The 25,143-nt window shown below is 45.6% G+C and overlaps 1 protein-coding gene across 4 annotated transcripts in view; it reads left to right on the forward strand.

Moving 5' to 3' along the window:
• Positions 1–25,143, forward strand: part of GLI3 (GLI family zinc finger 3) — a 265,100-nt gene that overhangs the window by 143,438 nt on the left and 96,519 nt on the right. For all 4 annotated transcript variants that reach the window (XM_047694927.1, XM_047694928.1, XM_047694930.1 and 1 more), the window contains one exon: positions 8,653–8,758. In XM_047694927.1, the coding sequence (XP_047550883.1) occupies positions 8,653–8,758 (106 nt within the window). The remainder of the gene's footprint in view (positions 1–8,652; positions 8,759–25,143) is intronic.

Raw genomic sequence — 25,143 nt, forward strand, 5'->3', positions numbered from 1 at the left:
ATTTATTTATTTGACAAAGAGAGACACAGCGAGAGGGAACACAAACAGGGAGAGTAGAAGAGGGAGAAGCCGGTTTCCCATGGAGCAGGGAGCTCGATGCAGGGCTCGATCCCAGGACCCTGGGATCATGACCTGGGCCAAAAGCACACGCTTAATGACTGAGCCACCCAGGCACCCTGAAAAGTCTCTCTTTTTAACTGAAGATCAAATTACTTGAGAGAGTGAGAGCGTGATTGGGGGAGGGGCAAAGGAAGAGGGAGAATCCCACGCAGATTCCCCACTGAACGTGGAGCCCGGAGTGGGGGTCCGTCCCAGGACCCTGCGATTGTGACCCAGGTTGAAATCAACAGCCGGACACTCAACCGACCAAGCCACCATGCGTCCCCCAAATCTACTCTTCCCTAGTCTCTTGTCTGGGATTGAGCTAAATGAATAGGTGCCTCATTTATTTCTCCTTGGTGCAGAGCCAGCCACCAGCACACCCTTGAGGTCACTGCTGGTTTTCCATTGCCATCAAAATATTTCTCACGTGGACTTGGCCGAGTGGACTCACTCTGTGCCCGGGGACTCCACAGACACAGCTGAGCTCCCCGATGCTCCCAGCGTCAGTCCTGTCAGTCTCTGCCCAGGGCGGGCTGGGGCTGCTCATGCCTCCTGCTTCAGAAGTAGGACCGAGACTCCAGTGGGGCCTCTTGGTGCCTAGAATCCTGCCACCTCCAGCCTGCTCTGCCCGCCCAATAGGGAGAGCACCATCTTGGGTCGTAAGGCCTTATTTTTTTGCAGCTCTGGATAGATCACTAAATTTTCCGAGCAGATAGTGGAAGTTTCCCTTCTTAACTCTCTAGATTGTCATGATAATAGGAAACAATGAGAAACAAGACTCAGGGGGATAATAATAAAGCTTTGGAAATGATTCTTGGGGTTGCCAAGGGCATCCCATGAGGAAATGTGTACGAGTTTCATAAAATATCAAGCCTTGTATTCCTTGGCTATCACATTTCACTGCCTGCTTCTGCTAATTTTGCAACCTGAAAAAGTGCTGGGGAACTCTTTTTTGAGTAGATTTATGTTGGATAGGATACAACTTGTAGTACATGTGCTGCTGAAGCGAGCACTAGGGTACAACTTCTAGACCTTACTTTTGTTGATTAATTTTTGGCTTACTAAGTAAACCAGGTAACTTCGGAAGCCGTTGTTGCTTCAAAGACCTCTATAGTTAGATCCCAGATATCAAATACTTTTCCTGCAAACATTTCATCCTCCGCTTTCATTGTATCGGCCTTAAGAATCCTACTGCATGTTTTTGGAGCTGTGAATTTGACTTTTGAGTCGTGCTGTACCAAAAAGTGGTCATTGATATAAGGCTTTTTGATAAGTAATCAATTCCCATCTTATTGTCACTGGAAATACACCATTAGTATATTTCAAAGTAAATGAAATGTGGTGATTCCTTCTATGTTGTCACGTGATTTCCCCCGCAGAATTCTGCGGTTTAGATAGAATGGCTGTGAACCTTCTCTCATTTCTCTGTGCTGCCTTTTCTTCTGTTTACTTTTTCTTGCCTATCCTGGTGGGAAAACTAGAAACAACAAAAATGTCACAGATGCGCATATATGGGATCATAGGCAAGATGCATTCCAAAGACTGGAGGGAAGGATTCCTTTGGATGGCCCATAGGTAGATGTGGTCTTTTCCACCATTGAGGATGTAGCAGATGAGATTTTTTAGCTGAGAGAAGTGTGCAAAGGCTTGCTGATGACGGAAGTTAGAAGGAACCAAAAAGGGGAGAGATCAGTTGTTTGTTTACTACCTATGACACATTTGAGGTGGTAAAGGCAGAGGGTTAGTTGTCATTTTCCTGTGGAAATGCGTAATTATGTTTGTTAAGGAATATGGGTCATAGTCTGACCAGACTGTAGTGCTGGGTTACATTTAGGTCTAAAATACTAATTAATATAACATGCCTATGTGCTTACATGGAAGAAATGATAGAAAGATAGCTGTTCGAGTAGTGGGGAATGCCCACAGAAATTTACACATAGGGGTTCGGGAATGTTGGATAGTTCCCAGAAATAAAATTGTCTGGGGTTTAGAAAGAACATAGTTTTTGTTGTTAATTAGCTCTCTGTGGGGGCACCTGGGTGCTCAGTGGGTTAAGTGTCTGCCTTTGGCTCAGGTCATGGTCTCCACGTCCTGGGATCAAGCCCCACATCAGGCTCCCAGCTCAAGAGTTTGTTTGTCCCTCTCCTTCTACCCTCCTGCCTCCCACTTGTGCTCTCTCTCAAATAAATAAAATCTTAAAAAAAAAAAAAGAATTCGCTTTCTATGAAACTTTGTGTCTATTTTACTTAATTTATAAGGAAACTTAAATTTACAAGTGTTAAATGACTACTGCTAGTATATGCTAAATTTATAGGCAACTTCATCTATCAACATGCCTATCTTAGAATCTGTTTAGGATGGGTTTTGCTAAAGTCACAGGATAAGTATCCCTTTTCAGAATGAGTATTAGTATGGACACTTCTCCAAAGATATTTTTCAGTGACACAGATTTGTATTAAATACTTCATATATTGTGCTATCACTCAAAAACTACGTGGATAGGAAAGAAAAAAATCTGTGGGCGTTTTTTCCAAAAGGTAAGAATTTCAGAAAATTACTTTATTGTGGTGCTCTAGGACATGCAGTGTTCATCAAACGGTTTTCTGTAAAAGGCCAGGCAGTAAATATGTCAGACTCTGTGGGCTGTGTGTTCTCTATCATAACTAGTCACCTCTGTCTCTGTACTGTGGAAGCAGACATAAGCAGTTTGTAAGCAGAAGAGCACATATGTCTTTTCATAAAACTTTATTTACAAACAGTGGCCCCCACAGGCAATAGTTCGCAGATCCCTCCCATAGCATATACCAAGGCTCCTGCCATGGTAGAAAGTAACAAAATAATTGATCTTTGTTTTTAAGAGCAAGACATTTATAGATTTCTAGAGTATATTAGAACCAGTTTCTAAAAACTTGTACCACGCTACAGAGGGTCTTATAAACGTGAATGACACTGGACATGTTTCCAGTTGTGTGCCACGTGTGTGTGAGACCACGAAGAAGATACCTCATGCGCTGTGGGGTGAGTCCGCTGGGTGTTCAAGTCAGTCCACTGGGTGACGTCTCCCTCAGGCCACTGAGCCCTGGCAAAGGTCTTGCAGGCAACGAGGTGAAGACTGGAGATGCCCAAGGTGGAAGAGGCAGATAAGACCCCGGTGACCCTCACCATCTCCCTGAAGGGGGAAAGGGTCTCTCTCTCTCCCTTTCTCCAGCTTGAGACCTCTCATTCAGCAGTCACCTGGTGATTATCTTGGTTTGGGCACAGTGGCTGTTGGGCACATGGGATTTTAATAATTCTGCTGATGACAGGCGATTGAGTGAATTTGTGACAGGAAGAATAATCTCTAGTTCTGGTCTTGAATAAGTTCTAAAGTGAGTGCGCAGACGACTTCAGTATTTAAATAAGCCCAGAGAACCTGGGCAGTGGGCTCCTGGGGGCTCTGTGCCTATGCGGTTTCCTGGGTATTTTTGGCCCCTCAGGTACCCTCTGTGAATTATACCCCTTTAGGGCACGAAGTGAGCCAACTTTGATCTCTCTTTTTGAATCTGCAATGTTTATGTGGAAATTTCCTACCTTAAAAGACAATTTTCCAGAGTAACATTGAAGGGATCTTCTAGCCCGAGGATACAAAAACCATTTCTTGGGAGAAAGAGGCAACCCAACGTAAATCTGCAAGTGTCCTTCTCCGACTACAGGTCTTGTGATCAACCCGGGCTGTTGGGAAGAGACCTAGAAATCAATGCCTCTCATTCCTAATGAGACCCTTCATGTGGAGCCTGATGACAGCCAGCATGAAATCGAATACTGACAACTACACCCAGCGCAAATATTTTTACTATGCATTTCAATTTAAACACGTGTCAAGCCAATTACATATTAATGGGGTTTAAAGACTGTTCCACGGAAGACTCGGATAATACGCCCTCCTCAAATCTCGGTTTCACATAAGAGGAATTTGGTCTAATAGTCAAGCCTCTTGTGAGTATGCAATAAATCATCTTTGCAACCATAAGCGTGTACAGTTGACTGCTTACCGGGGCCCCTCAGCCACCCCCCCAACCTGGTAGAATTTTAATTCCCTCAGTAAAATTGATTCCCCCGGTTCTGCACATTATTCTCCCTGTCTTCCATTTAGCCCGTTAGTTTGCTGACAGTAGAGTACACAGCACTTAGCAGCTGGTTTGTGGACCCATCAGTCAGGAAATTGTATGATAAATAGGAGGTAGCCAGGTTTGGTGGCACTTCCTTCTGCTTCAGCAGTTTTCGCCTGGCTTCGCAAAAGCCATCATGTGGTGTTTTGTCAAGGGCCCGAGTGGGAGAGGGCTGCGGAGCGGGGATCTTACCACGCAGCTCCTTGAATTATGACCCCCCCCGCCCCCGCCCCTGCTGCTCATGTGTAATCACCTGCGAGCAGGATAATTCTGGTGGCTGCTGGCGACACGGGTCTGTTCCTGTCGCATGGGTTTTCTTGGACATCTTCTTGGGCCCATGATGGGATACGCTGTCGATTGTCCCCATACAAACGACAGGCCGAGGTGCAAAACGGAAGCACCCAGCGTTGGAGGATTTGTGAACTTTTCTCAGGTTCAAGAAATGTGTGAGGGTTTGTGCCACACGATGCCGCAGATGGGATGGGACAGGATCATACGCTTTTTTTTTCCCCCCCCTTCTTTACACTGTTACACTGAGCTCAGGCATGTCTCAAATCGGAGGAGAGGTGTTGCAGGGTGTTTTTTCTGGAAGGTACCTGCAGAGCCGTGGTCTCCACTGACCATGGGTGCACCAGGAATAGCTGTTTGCACAGATGTCGTGAGTCCAAGAGAACTTATTTTAGGGTACATCAAGAGGGAAGCCAATAGAAACAGTAAAATGCTTAAAGACTGGATGCGTGTGTTCAAATCAGATCAATCCCATTAATTATTTTTAAAAGATTTTATTTATTTATTTGACAGATAAAGACACAGCAAGAGAGGGACCCCAAGCAGGGGGAGTGGGAGACGAAGAAGCAGGCTCCCCGCTAAGCAGGGAGCCCGATGCAGGGCTTGATCCTCGGGATCGTGACCTGAGCCAAGGGAGATGCTTAACCGACTGAGTCACTCAGGCGCCCCTCAGTCCCATTAATTTTTGTTTTTTATTTACCCTAATTCCAGACTGCAGAATCCGCAGATTTCCTTAGGACATAAATAAACACATACTCTCAGTCAGAATGAACTCTTAAGCTCACAGGACTGCAGACTTAACAGGGAGGAGGGACTACGAATGTCCCAATAATTGTGTCTTCCCTTTTCCTCTCAAATGGTTTTGCCGTGCTTGGTCATTTTCTCTTTCATTCTGAAAGGAGAGAGGGCGAGAATAAGAGTGAAATAAAATCTTGTTAAAATATCTTCTTGTTAAAAAATGAAAAGTCGGTGGTGCCTTTTTTTTTTAAATGACTTTAAAAAAATTTTTATCATTATTTTTTCCATGTTCCAAGATTCATTGTCTATGCATGGTGGTGCCTTTTAAATGTCCACAGCAGCCCTCCAGGTTTTTTTTGGGAGGAGATTTTATGCTGCTTGGCTACACTCTTGATTTGATAGAATCAACAGGTTGGTCTTCGCCTGTGTGCAGATAATTAGCACAACTTCATCATCAAAACTCAGATGATAAGAAGAGGTATGACTTCCTGGATGAAAGGAGGCAGATCCTGAACAGGGAATAAATTCACACATTTTGAGCCCTGTGTATATGAAAAATGTGGATTTGTGCCTTGTCTAATTCATCGTTGAACCCACGTAGAGAAAATCAGATATGGTTGACACCCACTTACCTGATGGAGAGAATTTAATCCGACAGACCACAGCCAAGAGCAAAGAAGGGAAGATGTGAAAAGATCTTCCAACTCTGATGTACTTGTCACAACGTCCTTCAGAATGGTCCTGGAAAAGGTGTCAGACAAACCCTTAGGAGGCAGGTCAGACTTTACGAATGCTTCACTGAAATGCAATGCTTGTAGTCTTATTTCTCCGATTTCCAAGAGCAGAGGACGGGAGCTAAGTTTGAAGTCAATGGGAGGCAAGCATGTTGACCTGAGTGGCGACCACTGAAAGGACCACCCCCACGTCCGGTGGCCATCTTCCTCACCCTGGACTCAAACCCGATGCATTGAGTCCCAGTTCAAAGTTCGAAATCAGGAACTATTTACTGAATGTGTGTCAGACTTACAAACTCGTGAAAAAGAAGACTCCATTCAGTTGTAGGTTGTTTTAAGAGGGAAGAATAATATTCATCAAAGATGGTTAAGTGAAATTGGACATTTTGGCTTCCCATGATGACTGATGCAAAGCTCCTACACTGAATTTGACAGCAGGGCCCGATCAACTCTCAAACTTAGCACGCCAGCCATCAAGATTTGCGTTACGGACGAGTAACTCCAACATTCTTTAATATTAAGTCCTAGGGGCACCTGGGTGGCTCAGGGGGTTAAGCCGCTGCCTTTGGCTCAGGTCATGATCCCAGGTCCTGGGTTCGAGCCCCGCATCGGGCTTTCTGCTCAGCAGGGAGCCTGCTTCCTCCTCTCTCTCTGCCTGCCTCTCTGCTTACTTGTGATTTCTCTCTGTCAAATAAATAAATAAAATCTTTAAAAAAAAAATATTAAGTCCTAAGCAGTGCACTTAAAATAGAATTGAATTTTTGGTGTGTGGAATTTATACGGTATGCGGTGTGGCAAGGTGTGACGTGTTTGGAAATCCCTTACCTGTTCAGTCTCCAGCATGGCTGTTCTTGGTGAACTCACAGTGACAGTAGCATGGCCCCACCATGATTCTTCACCTCCCTGTTGGCCACTCCCTCCCTCCTTTATCCTACAACAAGCCCTGGATAGTCAGGAAGCCTTTGCGTTACAACATTCCTCTCCCAGTCCCAGCGGTTTTCCAAGAAAGGTTCCACATCCGGTGGGACTGTAGCTTCGGGCAACACCTTGGTTCTGTCAACAGTGTGTCCATAGTTTTTTGCTCTTATTTTATTTTTTGCTCTCATAACCTTACTGGTTGCTTCTCAGAGGAAGGCAGCAAGGGCAAAGTTCAGACAAGGGAAGTAAGATTTCCCAGTTTTTTAAAAAAAGGTGGTTGTGTTGACATTCTCAAAGATGCTTGCTGAAGAAAATTTAGGAGAAAGAGAAATGTATAGGGAGGAAAAGGAAAAACACCCGAATTCATCACACAAACACACACACACACACACACCACTTAGACATGGTGTGGGGGGTGGGTCACACCTGGTCCGTGTTTGGCACAGCCCCTCACCCCCCACCCAGAGTTTCCGTGTCCCTTCTTGCAGACAAAACTCAGCGCTTGTTCTCAGGTCTAGGCAAAACCTTCACACCTTCAGAAAATGCTGGAATCCCTCCTGAGGCCCCTTTGCTGTGCACATCAATCCCTGGGACTGTTTTCAGGCAATAGCAGCGAGGTGGCTTCGTGCACGTGTGGAAGGTAATATTTGAAGAGAGACCTCGGCGTATGTGCTCAAACACAAGGACTACGGCCCTGGAGACACACCTTCGCTCTGTCACTTTGCTTCTTGAAAACCTTGGGGGGAAGACTTAGGATCAGCCAAGCTTCTCCTGATACAACAGGGCAAATTTCTCTTCAGTGTCTGCGGACAATTACTATTTAGAAAATAAATAAATAAATAAATTGATGTTCAGATTTGTCAGAGACCATCTGCTTAAGGTATTATAATCACTGGGAGTCGAGGAGCTGGGCTTCAGGACCCAGGAAACACTAAAACCGGCCTGAGCCGGACAGGAAGGAGGCCGGTCTGGGTTCAAGGTGAATGTCAGGGCTGCGGGGCTTGCCTTGCTCCCAGCCTCCCCCTGTCAGTGTGAGAGGGTCCACCAACCTCTTCCAGCTGGGTTAGCCCATTTCTCTGGCCAGCCTGGAGATTTGCTGCCCTCGTCCTTGTGTCAGGACTGTGGAGGCCTGACCCAGGACAGGAAGGAGGGGAGTGTGTGTTTAAATGTTAAAATTGTGGTTGCGTGTGTGCATGTGTGTGTGCGTGTGTGTGTGTGTACCATACACACATATGGGAGTGCATACACATGTGTACGTAGACTCATGGATTCCAGCAGGGACTTTAGAAAAGGCTCCTTCCTTTAGAAAACGTCATGGATACGAAAGAAACAAAATTCATATTTGTGTTACGTCTTTGTCTAAATTTCACATGACAGTACAATTACAAAAGGAACTATGTCTCTTGAAATCTGTTCCTTTTGCTTTCGTGGCTCCGTTCAGCCCTTCCTTCAGGGTGGGACATGCCTTATCCCCCTTGCTCGCTTTTCCATGTGGGTCGTCGCTGCATTCCTTGCCCCCACATCCTCGGGCGCAGGTACGAGGTGCGTGGTCTTACTTCTGGGGTCCCCCGTGGCCTGCTAATGAACTTGGAAGAGTGCTCCCACAGATTGTTGAACGTGGACGTGGCGTACGTGGCAAAGGCCGTAGAGCGGTGCGGGGCCTGGGTTGGGATTCTGTTTCCGTGCATTCCTTTCATACATGCTGGATTTTCTTTCTGTTTCAGACCCTTCTCATCTCTTTCCTGCGTTCCACCCTCCCGTGCCGATCGACGCGAGACATCACGAGGGCCGTTACCACTACGACCCGTCCCCGATTCCTCCACTGCATGTGTAAGTAGTAAAACCTTACCCTTTAACGAAGTAGAACAGAGCACAGGCTCCTCCTGTCTCACGACGTTCTGTTAACAGTGTGGCTCCTGGCTTTGAAGATGCCGTAGGACTCTAAGATTTACTTTTGAAATACAGCAAGCCTGTCTGTTTCTGGGCTCACTAGAGCAGAGCCCTGTGGCTTCCTGAAGTCATGCCTGTCACCCTAGGTGGCTGGCACGTATCCACTCCGTGTTTTGCTGACGTGTGTTGTGTGGGCTGTAAATACGAAATTAAAAAATTGAGGTCTCGTTGAAAATTAGCCCTCAGAATATGTAACTGGGGGAGATGGGGTCTGAGGGCCTCATGCCTTTCATGACCGGTCGCCCAGAAGTCCTTCCTGCCCCAGCGATCACAGCGAATGGTCATGAAATTTTTATGGGGAATTTTCAGGGCCCCCGCAGTGTGTACAGCGAAAGGGACTTGACTGATGGAAATGTCTCCCAAACAGAACGGCACCCGTGATCGAGCGTGTGATTTACACAAAGATAAAGGGAGAGAGGGATGGTGGTCACGTACATTAGGAAAGAAAGCAGAGGGTTGTGTGGAAACGAATATCATCTCACCCAGGCTCGGGGTAAAAAGAGTAGTGGACTTCCACCCTAAAATGGCATTTTCTTGTCATCACGTCCGGAGAACCATCTGGAACTGTGATTACTGGACCCAGCGTCTGGGAGGGGCCGCCCTTTCCTAACGGCCTTGATGTATACATGTAGTCAGATCTGGTAATCACCCTTCATTCTGAGACAGTGACGTTAGAGAAGCACAAATAATACTTGAAGAATAATGCTGGTTATTTAGATGGTGGATTGCATCTCCGTGGCCATTAGTTAAGCTGTGTAATTACGTATATGCCAAAGAAAAATGAAGTTGTTTTAAAACAAGTCCTCCTCTGTGAACAGAATTAATTGATATTAACAGCCATAACTACATGCCCAAGTACACATATAATATTTTACCAACAGTTTTTTGGATCTATCCCCCATTATTGAATTGTAATTTCAGAGCAGATTTGCCTGGAGGTAAGTCATAAATCTGTGTTGCAGACTTGCATGAGCATTAAAGGAGAAGTGGGTATTTATAGAGAGACTACAGAAACTTGTGACTTAGTCTTTGACTTTTCACTGGAACCCAAGTAAGTGTTTACAGGGTTCCGAGGCCTGATAAAAATACACTCAGATGAAACCGTGAGGCCAATTAAAAGCCCCAATATAAAAAGGGAAGGACATTCCAAATTCAGGCAGAAACCCGCCGTGTAATTCGGCCTGTGGAGTGGAGGCTTTGCGGGACAGATGGGCCCACTAAGGTCCTCGGCGAGCCTCTGCCCCGTGGTACAGAGCCAGCAAGGGCCAGACCAGCCTTGGAGATGCACGTGGCTGGTTCCTCCCAGTTGCCAGTCTCTGTGCTGTGGTAATTTAAATCAGATTTTCTGTGGAATTTCAGAATTCTTTAGACTTTCAAAAATCCTGTTATAGAGAAACTTCAAAAAAAAAAGTTTATATAATGCAATGAACTTGTTCCTATGGGTTTATTATAGCTTGCCTTGTAATTAAATTCAAATATGAATTTAACCAATAAAAATCCCAAGTCTTGGTTCCTGGGCAGAATACAATAATAGCAAGCCCTTATCTAGCCACACATTGTATTCTGGGCCCTGACCTCTGCACCTTCAGTATTAGCGCACAAGATGAGGTAGGTCAACTTTGGAAATCCCTTGGGTTGGAGGTTGCATTTCAGGTGTGACTGCTGAGCTGGGATTTTTATAGGTTTTAGGACTTCCTGCTTTTCCAGACACGCCTTCGGATACTTTCACAGAATTGACTAAATGGATCTCTAGCTGCCTAAACGGATAGTTATCAAAATTCTTAATGTCAGGCTAACTGACCATCCTGAGGCTCTCAGGAGAGTCCTGGAGGTTTCTGGGACGGAGCATCTTTGCCGCAGGCAGAGCATAGTGAGAAGGTGGATCTGTGGCTGCCCAGGTGGTTTGTCCTGGCAGGGTTCTGGGTGGGGAGCCCAAGTCTGTGCACTTGGCTCTGGGAGGCCAGGGCACATCTCTCCCGTGTGTCTTTATAACAGAACATTCTCTCCGTGTCGCCCTTGGTGGCCCTCCTTGCTGCATGGCCTCATCCTTAAGGCCTAAATCAGATGTCATTTGCGCTGTAGTCCCCAAGGCTGTTCCTCAGAGCGCCTGACGTGTGCTTCACTGTGGCACCTGTCCCCCTTCCTGGTGGTTTATTGTCCACTGGTCACCGCCCCTGCTCATTTGGCGGGCAGTGTGCCCAGCCCTTGGCCTGGCACCTTGTAAAATGTTGTCCGTCTGGGACACGGGATGAGCAGGACAACCCCAGACCCCCCATGCTTGCTTTACTTACGCTCGCCTGTCCCGGGAAACATGGTAACATACCTTTGCATGGGTCGGTTTCATCCCCTGCAAAGGTGGTTTTCTGCCTTCCCGGACTCCGAATTGCAGGAGGAGTTCAATGAAGTCAGAGCACAGAGCTCTGAGCAAATGCTGGGAGTTAGCATTCGAGGTGGTGGGGGCCTGGGAAACACTTATCTCGCTGGACCACAAACCCTTAGATGCCTGTGATCATTTTAAGAGCAGAAGGTCATCTGGGCAAGGTTGGCTTTGTTGCTGAAATCTAGACACCTTTGCTGAGGGATGAAGCAGTATCCTGGAAAAGTAAAAGGGCTTTAGGGTTAGGGTTTTGGAACTCAGGTTCCAAAATGCTCACTCTGTAATTGTCTCCTAAAAAATGAGATCAAGTACGCTTACAGAGTTTGTAGAATAAACATTTTTAATTATACCAAGACAAAATTTGGGGATATTCTCATTATTTTGTACACATAATTGTCCTTCTGGTGCCAGCTTTTAAAAATGAAATTATAAGTCTCTTGCAAACAGGATTTGTGTTAATGATGGAAGTACCGGGAGATCTCTGTTTGGAGGGATGGCAGGCGCTGTGATAATTATGCTATCATATCCTGTCATTAAAGATTCTATTGAAAGAGGTTTATAAATTGCTCCTCTTTTTAGATAAACCACCCTATATTAAGGCATCAACGATATGGCGCAGAATTAAATTAAAATCTCATAAAATGAAATATGTTCCGTATTAGCTGTTTGACACTTAATTTGCCTCTGAATGAGTAGAGGAAATCACAAATTAACCTGCCTTTGTTTTTTCAACCATGGCTTATTAGGTGTTAGAACAACTACAATTACAGCCTAATAATAACCACCAAGCCTTATAAATATGTACGGAAAAGCGTCCGTTTGTGTTACAGAACCCAGCTTGTGAAAAGCAGTGCCTTTAGCTTACCCTGCCTTTCTCTGGGGGCGTTATCCCAGGGTCCACGGTCAGGCAGCGGAGACAGAGCATAGAAACTCACATTGTCTAAGTACTCCTGGAAATAATAGCAGAATTTCTCAGTATTTCCTGTCTTCGCCCAAAATCATGACTTTAGATTCACGGGCTTACAGGTGGGACGGAGGAATGTAAGCATCTTCTTTCCCTGAGTTGTTAGGGAAAGGTTGTCCTCGAAAATGTAGGATTCCTGCAGTATATTCATTTAATTCAAGTAGTTTAGAAATAAAGAAACACTGGAGGTGGGAAACATCCCCTTTTCTCCTGAAAGTTCCTCTCCACTGACTTCACCAGGACTTCTGCCCAAACGAAAAATGAGAATGTGTTCTCACTCTCTTAGATCATATGGAAAAGGGCAGTGTTTTGGAAAAATATCAGTGAGAGCATTTTATGAGATGACTGAGATTTTTTCTGGAACATTCACGACAGAAGCTGAATGTATATCTGGAATGGAGTAGATTCCTCCTTCCTGGTCTTCTCCGTATCCCATGCCTTGTGTGATTCTCCTCAGGCCCACAGCCCTGCACAATTCCAGGAGGCATTACTATGTTCTGTGGGGTGCGCAATGCTCTTGAGGCTAAAAGTTACTTCTTGTTTTCAGATGTCACATGGAAATTTAGACAACTGCCATATTACACTCCATTCCCTCAAAGAACAGTTATAGGTCCTAGGGACTATGTCTGTCCTCATGAAGGAAGTATCTTCCTCTTGCATTCTTGAGTGTGGGCTTTTTTTTTTTTTTTAATTTTTAGTGTCCAAAATTGTTGAACGATGCTCCTTTTTAAAAAACTGGACATAGAGGGGCGCCTGGGTGGCTCAGAGGGTTAAAGCCTCTGCCTTCGGCTCAGATCATGATCCCAGGGTCCTGGGATCGAGCCCCACATCGGGCTCTCTGCTCAGCAGAGAGCCTGCTTTCTCTCTCTCTCTCTCTCTCTCTCTGCCTGCCTCTCTGCCTGCTTGTGATCTCTGTCAAATAAATAAATAAAAATCTTAAAAAAAAAAAACTGGACATAGAGTGTCCCTAGAAACCCAATTGATAAAACTTTACTTTCAGCGTTTATTCTGGATTTTTCTCTTGGAAGAAATGTCTATCTTGTACTTACAACTTTCGTGAGCCAGAGTTTTCTCACTTATGGACCCCTATGAATTGAATTTCGGACCGTCCATTTGCTTCCTACCAAACTCTGCAACTCATTTCCCAGAGCAGGAACCTTAGTTCCTAATCTGTTAGGATCGTTCCAGCCCCACAGACCTTCTTGCCCACAGAGATGAGAGCAACCAGTGTCTGGAGCTGGGGGGTGCGAACAGGGATGTGTCCCTTCCCCATCCACTTCAATCACTGGTCCCAGAAAATCAGCTTCACCTTTTCTCTCTTGGGGGAAGTGAGAGCTCCTGTTCGGTCTCATTCATCAGCTCTTTATTCTCTTGCTTGAGTCAATGTGGCTCTCTCCGGGGCTGCCCGAGTCTCTGGAATGATTCCACCTAACTAAAAAGAGGTGGTCTTTCTACTGAAAGTGGTCCACAACCTGGCCCCTGGGGAGAGGACGCCAGGCCCAGCAGGCACTCGTGTTAGCAGCGAAATTGAGGGCACTGGAAATAAGGCTTTGTCCCAAGATTATGGCAGCCTCTTAGGGGTGAAAGCAAGAAGATGAGTAGCAAGTATGGACATGAATAAATAAATTTCTTTCCAGGGAGAAAAGGCCCAAGAAAAGACATGTCATTACGGTAAAAGCTTAGACAAAGGAGGGCTAAGTAGCCGGCTGGTTCTGCTGTTCCATTTCCTTCCCTCATTTCTTCCCTCTCTCCCTCCCCGAATTCAGCACCTTCCGTGCTATACCAGGTACCGTACCTATCTGGAGCTCATGTAATATTATTCAAAAGCAACCTCCAGTCTAGCTGCCTACTTAAAACTTTGTGACGGGCCCTGACACAGAATAGTGGTTTTGTTCTTTTCATTCCTTTCAGTAAAGTACAGAGATTGAATAAAAACTTGTATTTGTATCTGGGGCCTACCCAGTTTGGACGATTTGAAGAGAACCATTTAAAATCAACAAAGGAAAGGCCCTTTTTACCCTCAGTGCTCTACTATAACCCTTATTAGGACTGGTAAAGGGTAGTGACAGACCCCATCAAATGATTAGAGCTAATAGAGTCTAACAGTCCGTGCCTCCCTCGCCCCTCCCCCACCGCCAAAAAAAAAAAAAAACACGAAAGATGTATAATTGAGTTTCTTGAGTACAAAGACCATCTGTGTGGGGTTTTTTGCATTTGCTGGGCCAAATCCACACCTTACGCATAGTGGCTCCTAAATCAGTATTATTTTCAGGAATGATAAGGGGCTGTTTCTTTTAAGACCCTGCATGATCACAGCTAACACCTGTCCTTTGTTTTTGTTTGTTTACTGCGGTCAGAGCCTGTCACCTTTATGCCAACAAGTCTAGCATACTTAGAACTCAAAGTCAAAACCTGAATAAGTTAATATGGTTATATTCTAGTACCTCTCGCGATGTCGGATGCCCTGATATTCAATCAGTTACTGGTTGTAAAAGGCCAGAGTTACCTTCTATGACTTTTATTACTGGTTCCCAGGCCCTTCCTGTGGAAATAAAGTTAACGAAATTAGCAATCTTCCATGGAAACCCTAAAAAAAAAGAGCAAAATTTCAAAATTAAGATTAGGGGGAAAAAAGACATGAATAGACAGCACAATGTGAGAAAATATATACCAACCACAGCTTTCCTGTGACATTTGTATTTCACCATGGGTGAGGCACAATTTTAGAGAGTTTCGACATAATTATCTTGTGTTAAACTTAGAGAAGTGCTATGACGGAGTTGTCATGACCCAGCCTCGTTCTAAAGATACGGAGGCCTCAATGCACAGCATTTACACAGCTTGGGAGTAAGTCATGCCCCAGACATTACCCCCTTACACTTGACTTTTATCCTCTGCTTGTGAAAATCAGCGCTGCACACTTTGCTGGCCCGCGCTTCCTCGGTGGGCACAAACCATCATAACAACACCAGTCAGGAAGTTCTCCGTGTTACCAGCTGTCCGTGTCTTCCACAGATTTCTGAGGTGGGAAATATGGCACGAAAAGCCTTCTGACAGGGGCGCCTCGTGGCTCACTGGGTTAAGTCTCTGCCTTCGGCTCAGGTCATGATCTCAGGGTCCTGGGATCGAGCCCAGCATCGAGCTCTCTGCTCAGCGGGGAGCCTGCCTCCCCACCCACCTACTCCCCCGCCACCTGCCTCTCTGCCTACTTGTGATCTCTCTCTCCTTATCAAATAAATAAATAAAATCTTAAAAAAAAAAAAAAAGAAAAGCCTTCTGACCTAATGAACCTATCAATAGTCAGCAAAATGAGTGAAACATTGGTGTTTGCTGCTGTTTAATCTGTGAGACCAAACGATTGGATGGTGTCCACATCCAGCTAGAGGGAGGAGGTTGGTGTCAACTGTGAGGCTTCAACCTGGTGGTACCTGTGGGGCAGTGCTTCACGGGTGCCTTTGAGAAGAAGGGATCAAAACATGGGTAACTAATAGTGATTACAGCGGTGAACTCCATAACATGTAAGCCACATGTCTGCCTGGCACCTTCTTCCCTCAGAGCCCTGCGGCTCTATCCCTCAGTACACTGCGCTCTCCCTCACTACAACACCTCCCAGCACTGACGTCTCCTGATCAGCGAGGTCATCTGTGAGGACTGTTGATGGAGTCTGGCAAAATACTACCCGTGAGCCTAGTAAACTCGTGGTCTGTTATTGCGAATAAAGTTTTATTGGAACACGGTGACCGCCCCTTGTTTACTCTTGTCTCTGGTGGCTTTAGCAGTCCAGGGCCTGCTTGAGTTGGGTACCTGAGACAGACAGAATGTGGCCGCAAACTCTGAAAGATAGACTTTGCCAACCCTGACCTAAAATAACACCTTCTTTCCAGCCCTCTTCTTTGTCCCCTCTTTCTGCTTTAGTTTTCTTTCTTTTTTAATAAGTGAATGCCAGGCACCATATTTCCAACTTTTAGACTTTCCTACTGCTAATCCCAACATTTTTCATTGCGTATCCTGTCCAGTTCAAAAAAAGAAAATAACTCTTACTGTTTGGTTATCATTTCTCATGCTTCACTTAAAAAATGTAAAGGCCGCCTAATTTTCAAGAACGTCAGGCCGCCTATAGTCACGGTTCCTTGTGTAAGTATGAAAACAGGTATGAGTTTCAGTTCCTCAACTACAAAAACTCTCACGGGCCGGCCGCTTAAATTCAGACCAACGGGGACACACTTTCCTTTGCATTAAGAAGTGAACACGACACCATGTACCAAAGGGCATCACTCTTATTTCTGTTTCGCAGGATTTCTGATAACTAGAATATTGAATTCGGTCATCGGCTGCGGAGAAAGCAGGCCCTAATTATCGTGCATATTCACGGAGTCTGAGCGGCAGCGTCTTGGATAAAATTCCTGTGTTCTTTGTGCTGTGCTCAGCAGTCAGGTCCGGGAGTGATATTGACTGGAGGCATTCACGGTCACTGAACCGGAAGCCGCCGACTCCATAGAGCCTGCTGTCAAACCTGTTGCGGGGGCCTGGGGGGTACTGGACTGTAACAGACTTTTTTCTCTGAGTACAATGCTTCCACTCATGTTAAGCCCGGCTTCAAAGAAAACAGAAATTTACTGCCACGGTTTTATTTATTTTTCATCATACGCGTTTGAGAACATTGAACTCTCACAGCACTTGTCCCAAAGGGAAGAAGACACTTTCTCGGGTGAGTCCTGTGGGAGGACGGCCACCTGATCGGAAGGGACCTGCAGCCCTTCCTACGCGGTCCCCTCTCCTTTGCTTAGGTAACAGAACCCGCTTTTCCCGACTAAACAAAGACCTGCCATTTCCTATAGTAGCAAGGCACGCTGAGTTCATTTCAGACCTTTCCCCAGGGGAACAAAGGCCCATGACACAGGCATGCCTGTCATTCATTTCCTTTTGTTACTGCCGCACCCCCCCCCCCCGCCCCGTCCCTGCCCCCAGTGAAACTCATACATCAAAAACTAAAATGGTCGCAGACTTGTTTCCAGAAACCTGCTCCCTCTCTTTCTGAATCCGAAGTAACAAATTAGCTAGATTTTCACATCTTTGGTGACATGAGGGAACTGGGCACGCTGAAAGGAATTAGCAAGGACCCGGTGAGTTTGGAAACTCATCCTCTGAGTCCTAAAAGAGCAATGTCTGGGCAGCACGTTCATTAGATAACCATATTGAAAAGAACTCTGAAAAGCAAAATCCTGACCATTTTTAGTCTCGGTGTTATCTTTGTGGAAAACGCGTCAGAATCCTAACGGGTATCATTGCACTGCACATGGGTAAAAATTAACAAGTTGGTCCCATGGCTTCTGAAGCCGTGTTTCCCTCCCCCTCTAACCTAGCTGAGCTGGCGACAGTTTAAGTCTGGTGTTGAGAATGCGTCACGGGCCATGCTAGATCTCTCCTCTGCACCTCTGCCCCTCCCCTCCTTTCTGTCTCTGACTCTCTCCACACACACAGAGGAAGAAAAGGATGTAGAGAAAAGGGTTAGAGGTGGCAGAAACTGCCTTTGGGACATAAGAGTGCATGGCCAGTAAAGAAAGAAAAATAAAAGTGTGTAGTAGGTGTGTGTAGTTTCATAGATTCTCTGAAATCCAAATGCTTAATATTCTGGGTTATGTAGCCTCTCCCATGTTTATAAGTTATAGGTACTTGAAACTTTCATAAGTGGCTTCGGAGAGATTAAAAGTTCTTGGTTGGGACTGCTCAAAGGGAGTAGGACGTTGATCCCCCATCGGACGATCGAAACTAATCGTAAAATGCACTGTGTATGTGTAGAGTCACAACTGAAGGAATTCTTTGAAAGGTTCACCTCTGAGAACCCTGCAACACTAGTCACTAGTCTTACCTATGAACTGTCCCTAAGGAGCCCCGTCCTCCCTGGGCCCCAGACTCCATCACCCCCACATGGTCAGAGCTCTGAAGAATTACATTAACCCCAGGCACATGAAGTGATCCCCAGTGCCTGACAAGTCTAATGTGTGTCTCCTGCCACCTGAGAACGCGTTGGGTCCTAACCAGAGAACCACCAGTCCTCTTCTCATTACATTCAAATAGGATCCAAATAGTGCCAAGTTCATCAGCAATGAACAGTATCTCCATTATAGAGGGGGGTAGCAGGGGGGAGGCCCTGGCAGTTAAGTGATCTGCCTCATTTGCAAAGCAAATTCAAGCAACCATGTTGCATGAATATGATTTACATTTTTAAGACAGAGTCCAAAGGAAGCATTCCAGGCTTACCAAAATGCTTCTCGCCTCTATTCAATGGAGTCTCTGACTCCCCCATAGAACAAAATTCCCATATTCCCAGCCTGCATTGTTTTCAACATAAACCGTGCACACCAGTGAAAGTTTTCAGACATAAACTCAAAATTGTCAATCCATAACAAAGGTTATGGAAGTTCTAAATGGGGCTCTGCTTTTAAAAGTTTTCTCAGGTCATATTTGCCTGGGATGGAACAGATTGTTAGAATTACAGTTGGCCCTTGAACAATGTGGGGGTGAAGGGCACTGACCCCCCCCACTGCAATAGAAAATCTGTGTATAACCATTGGCTCCCTGAAAACCTAATCACTAACTGGCCGGCGGTTGACCAGAAGTCTTAACAACAACGTCAACGGTTCATGCATATTTTTTATGTTTTATGGGTTATATACTGCATCCTTACAATAAAGTAAACTAGAGAAAAGAAAATATTACTAAAAAAAAAATAAAAAGAAAATGTTACTAAGAAAATCGTAAGAGAAAAAAACATTTATGGTACTGTTTCCCCCAGAAAAAATCTGGATAAGTGAACATGTACATCTCAAACCTGGATTGCTCAAGTCAAATATATATTGGAATATATTATTTATGTTACCTAATATGTTCCTTGGATTTGTTTATTTAAAGTAAGGATTCTATGTATCTTCATTGTTTTCCCATCCGTAGCCTATATATTCTGTATTACACACATACATGGAGCTCACTTCTGTCCATTTTCCGTGTGGTAGTTTGTCCTTGGGATTAGTTCACATGATCTTCGGTCTTAATGGAAGTCGTCAAGAAGGGAAAAGGTCAGTCTGAAGTATTTTAATCTTGTTTTAATGATCAAAATCTGGTCACCTCAGACTTGGGATTTCAGGACACAGAGATACACATCGTCACCGGTATTGAGAGAGGGACAGTCTGAGTCAGCGTTCCCGTGGAAATCGGCGAGGGTGGGGGTGGGGGCGGGGGCTGGAAGCAGGGGTCCGACTTCCTGTAAAAGGCAGCTCGAAGCCTGTGGAGGGCTTCTCTCCAGAGTCGGAGAGTCATCCGGCTGTGAATGTCCCCTGCTGTCCCTGCGATAGGATTTTCAACATGGAGTCCTTGAGCGTGTTGCAAGTCTGTCCTCATCCTCTAGAAGGTGGCTTGCAGGCCGTGTGGGTCGAGCTGGGCAGCTCACGCCCTGGCGAAGGCCTTCCTGTGATCTGGAGAACAGTCAGAAGATAGGTGGCACCATATGGAATTTGGGCTAATCTCCCCACCTTTGCCCATCTTTTGACCCAGGCAGACCTCGGACTTTTCGGTTATTTGGGTGATCGTTGTATGCTGTTTCTCTGTTTGTGGGGAGGAGGGAGGTATGTGGAAGCTGCATGGCAAGGCCTGAGAAGTGGAGTCTACTCCTTCCCCCCCAAGTCTATCCGAAAGAAACATCCTTCTTGGTCTGTTTGCTTTGCAAGGGCGTTCTTTGATGAGGCCTTTGTCTGAGGTCCCCACTGAAGGCTCAGTGTACTCAAGCTTCAGAAAACGCTATTGGCCCTTCTTTGTTTTCTTTGTTGAACTGTTTATTTTGCTTTCTTCCCACGAGGTTTCCTGGCCTTGCTCTGACAACGCTTTTCTGCATGAATTACATTCCTCAGAGCCACAAGTCTCCAGATTCTTCCAGCCCATTTGATTCTGGCCTGTGTGATTAGTCCATCGGTGCAACCTGCCGTGGGTCTCTGCCAAGCAGGGTGCTTGCTAAGTGCCCCTCACAGGGAGACCTAAGGACACTGGGCGCCTCATTAGTGAGAGGGTGACGTGTCACTCCAGGGTCTCAGCTTAGCCGCTGTTGAACCATCACTAGGTCTAAAATCACTGAAGAACTCTCCTGGTCATTTGGCTTCCTTTTACTGCGACGGAGGCTGTTGAAGGAGGTAGTTCAGGGCACTGCGTTCGTGCCCTCTTCAGTGACAGAACTCGTCCTGTGTGGGAAGCGCCGGAGAGCTCCTTAAGGCCTTTTCAGTTAAATTTACATTTTGAAGGAATTTCATAATCATTTGCATAAAATGCATTTCCATCTGTGAAGATATAACGAACAACAATAGTAAAAATTACTCAGATATCTTAATCTTGGCCATTATCTTTTCTTATGTAATACATGTCATTTTCTGAAGTATGGTTCATGACTGAGACAGACAGACAATGAACAGACTTATGAATTACGGTTTTTTTTTTAAACTTCTCTTAATAAAGATTAAATATTTGTTTAGTGAGTTATACCTCCATTACGGGTAATGCTAAAACACTGGGATACCACTCTTCAGTTCAGCTCCCTTAAAAACCAAATTCTAAGGGCAGTCGAGTGGCTCATTTGGTGAAGCATCTTCCTCTGGCTCAGGTCACGATCCTGGGGTCCTGGGATCGAGCCCCGTGTTGGCATGGGGCTCCCTGCTCCTCGGGGAGTCTGCTTTTTCCTCTCCCTCTGCCCCCCTCCCCTACTTGTGCCCTCTCTACCTCAAAAAAAATGCATAAATCTTAAAAAAATTAATAAAATTCTACCAGGGATCTGTTTGCCCATTGGGTGAACATGGGCTCTGCACGAATCCAGTCTTTCACTCATGAGTGTCTTGACTCTAACAGGCAGGTGGGGAACGCCGTCCCTAACTGGGAGCCTGCATTTCTCGATCATGTGTCTGGAAGTAGTCCTAATGTGGAACTTCCCAAATGGAGAATCGAGAACTGGTCAGAAATGATTGAACCTAAACAATCTGTGATGAAAACTGTATGCATTATAAATAGATCTTCCTACAGAAGCTCTTCCTTCATCAACTGGGGAGGACCCCAGACAGCAGGCCAAGGTGTGGTTCTGGTTCCTTGAGATCCGCTTCTTTCTTTGCGGGCCCTGGTTCGAACTGAGCTGTTGGTGTCTGGTCTTCGGGAGCCCTGGAATGGCCGAAAACTGTGGGCCACAGACTTTCTGTAAAGGGCGCTCACCAGCCTTCTCTCTCTCTCTTTTTTTTAATACTTTACTTACTTACTTGACAGAGAGAGCACAAGCAGAGGGAGAAGCAGGCAGAGAGAGAGGGAGAAACAGGCTCCCTGCTGAGCAGAGCCCAATGTAGGGCTTGATCCCAGGACCCTCGGATCATGACCTGAGTCAAAGGCAGATGCTTAACCCACTGAGCCAACCAGGCGCCCCTTGCCTTCTCTTTGGCAAAGACACAGCTTCACTCTGTGGGATCAAGGTTCTTCTTCAGACGGGGGATTTGTCAGGAAGGTGAGGGTTAGCCCTCTTTGGGCAAGAAGAGGTACTTTCTCAGAGTGGGCTCTCAAAACAGGTTCCCCAGCAAGCTGAAACACAGCTGCCAATACTTCCCGTGCGACACAATTAAAACTCTCACAAGTGGGACCGGATTGCAGTTTTGCTCAAGAATCACCTCTTAGTGGGGCACCTGGGTGGCTCAGTGGGTTAAAGCCTCTGCCTTCAGCTCAGGTCATGATCTCAGGATCCTGGGATCGAGCCCCGCATCAGGCTCTCTGCTCAGCGGGGAGCCTGCTTCCTGCTCTCTCTCTGCCTGCCTCTGCCTACTTGTGATCTCTGTCTTTCAAATAAATAAATCTTTAAAAAAAAAAAAAATCACCTCTGAGCACAGCCCAGTATAATGTTGGCTACATTAGCCCATGATAATGCTGTTTTCTTGGGTTTCAGAGTGCAATTTAAGAAAATTCAAGTAAAACTCCGTTGGTATATGGCTTCTGGTGAACCTCTTCTTAAAACCAGTTTGTAAGTTCTTTTCAAAAATCCACGTAGACCGGGGCGCCTGTGTGGCTCAGTGGGTTAAAGCCTCTGCCTTCAGCTCAGGTCATGATCCTGGGGTCCTGGGATCGAGCCCCACATTGGGCTCTCTGCTCAGCAGGGAGGCTGCTTCCCCCCCTCTCTCTGCCTGCCTCTCTGCCTACTTGTGATCTCTGTCTGTCAAATAAATAAATAAAATCTTAAAAAAAAAATCCACGTAGACCTCAGTTAAGTTCCATTCTCTGCTCTGCCTCAAATTGGATTATGGAACTGGATCATGGGACACTTTCCCTTACCTCCCTGGGCTTCTTTGTCTTCATCTGTGAAATAAATTAGTTGGAATGATCTGATTCCTTCTTAACATCCCGTAGTTATGGGCAAGTTAGGTTGGTTCATTGTTTTCTCCTTGCATGTGGGCACTTAGAATAGGAACAGAAAGTGAAAACTTTGTGACCCTAATGCATATATGCCCTCATGTCATTTTTGCCTCCTGCCTCTGTTTCCTGATGGGGAGATCTGCTGAGAGAGGAGCACGGCTCCCTCCCTCTTTTTCCTCCTGGCCAAGGGATGCCTCGCCCTTCCCTGTGTCCCCAGCACATAGGGCCATTTGAATATAAACTCGGACAGGTTGCCTTTGGAATGAAGAGGTCACTGGAAAGCCATACCATTGGTTCTAGGAAGAGCCTTAAGAATGTCAGAATATATATAGGCATATATGCACATGTTTGTATTTGGTTCGGGGTAGTTTTCCTTTGCGTTGAAGGTCATAGACTGGGTTTGAATCCGGCTTAGGTATTTAGGTGTTAAGGGCAATTTCGTGATTCAATCCCATTTTATATCAAGAACCATGTGAAGGAGCAGATAGCGAGATCTTAAACCGGCGTCTGTCATGGCACAGGTGTTTGACAAATGGCAGAATTACTCAATAAGTATCTGGTCTGTTGCCCTATTTAAGTCTAAGTCATACAGCCTTTCCCCACCTCTGAAATGGGAACGCATCTTACAATCTGTAGTGTTTCACCATCGCTGTGAAGTAGTGTTTCACCTTGGTGAAGGCGTGGTCACGAGGAGGATTCAGGGATCTGAGTAAAATTCTTTTGCCTTGTATTTTCCTTTCTGTGCAAGTGCTAGAGTGAGGCATGATAAAAAGTAGGTGTGAGCAGGTCTCGGAGACCTCCTTTGGGGGAGTATAAAGCAGAAAAGGAAAGTGATAAGTATTGTCGTTCTTAGCGGCACCTAAAGTAATGTTGCGTCTTTAGATCAATAGCAACGTCGCTTCGATGAAATCCAGTATATCTCATAAGTAGCCCATATACATTATGTCTGTAGGTATGTAGTCAGCAGGCAAAAAGCTGTCTCACTGTCAAGTTGGTCCCCCCGCCCCCAAGAGTGCAGCCAATTTTTCCTAAATGTTATAATAATGGATCTTGTGGCAGGACCTTAAGGTTAAAATGTGGACGATGTTTGGGAAATGCTCTTGCTCCCTAAATCCTACAAAACGTGAGGGAGGACAGCTTCAGCCTGGAACAGTATAAAGGAGGGAAGCCTGTGTCGCATGCTGGTTAGGCTGGTGTGTTCATGCAGAAGGATAGCCCAGGCTCTCCGAGGGTAAGACTCCATGATTAATGATGTTTATTCTTGACAGAAGCCTCCTTTATTTATCTGCAATACAGTTTAGTGATTTTATCAGGTACCTGAATGAAAAATATTCAGTCATACCAATATTGCAGTGTAAATTGAGTAGAGTCACTTTTTATTATATCTTTCTGCCTTATCATCTGCACAGTAATTTTCTAGCAGAGGTTTGATATGGAAAGGCTGGATTTAGCTGTACTTGACACAAAGCCTCTTCAATTTCCCCTAAAAGTTCAGGCTGCTCTTAGAAATGTGTGTGTGTCTGTGTGTCTGTGTGTGTGTGTCTGTGTGTGTATAATATATAAGCCCTCCCTCTTATCCAGGCAATTTCAGGATTTGAAAGAATAAAGATAAAATGCACAAACCTGGATGGGAAAAGTGTTGTTAATATAAAAATATCTAATAGCTGTGAACTCACTGGTAAAAAAGCTTCTTTAGTGTTTAAGCCGTGGCTCAGTTCTGAGGCTTTCGTGTGGCCACGCGGTCCCACTTTTTCCTCATCAATCACCATCCAAATCCAATCAGCATAAAACCAGACCCTTTCATTTCTCCTGGGAGTAATATCAAAGTTGAAGTCCAGAGTGGCCCAGGGGGGACATTAGTCGCTGCCGTGATGGAAAATGCCGTTCCAGACAAGGGAGAAGGGAAAGAAAATGAAGTCTCGTTGGTGGGACACTCGAGGAAGGAGTCCCGAAATTTTCAACCAAAGTTTATTCAGGTAACAAACGTGATCACATTAGATGTCAGGGCAAATCGGTAGCAGGTGGGGACAAGCGATTTGAATCAGAAAAATTAGGATTGTAGGACCAAAGAGACTTTTTAAACTTGGAGGTTGGAATGGTAAATCGTCTCTCCCATTTTACCAGTGAGCAAAGGAAAGCCCAAGCAGCCGTTAGCAGGAAGCGTGTGTGTGGTCCTCGGCACCTGTTCTCAAAGGGTAATAACCTTAGGTCATTCCAACACATCATTTAGACGTTTCTCTTCCCTTCAATCTGTCCCCACCGTGGCATCAGAATAGCGGCTTCCAGGGCGCCTGGGTGGCTCAGTGGGTTAAGCCTCTGCCTTCGGCTCAGGTCATGATTTCAGGGTCCTGGGATTGAGCCCCGCATCGGGCTCTCTGCTCAGCAGGCAGCCTGCTTCCCCCTCCCCCTCTGCCTGCCTCTCTGCCTACTTGTGATCTCTCTGGTCTGTGTCAAATAAATAAATAAAAAATCTTAAAAAAAAAAAAAAAAGAATAGTGGCTTCCA

Source organism: Lutra lutra, chromosome 11, assembly GCF_902655055.1.
Source record: "Lutra lutra chromosome 11, mLutLut1.2, whole genome shotgun sequence".
NCBI lineage: Eukaryota > Metazoa > Chordata > Mammalia > Carnivora > Mustelidae > Lutra > Lutra lutra.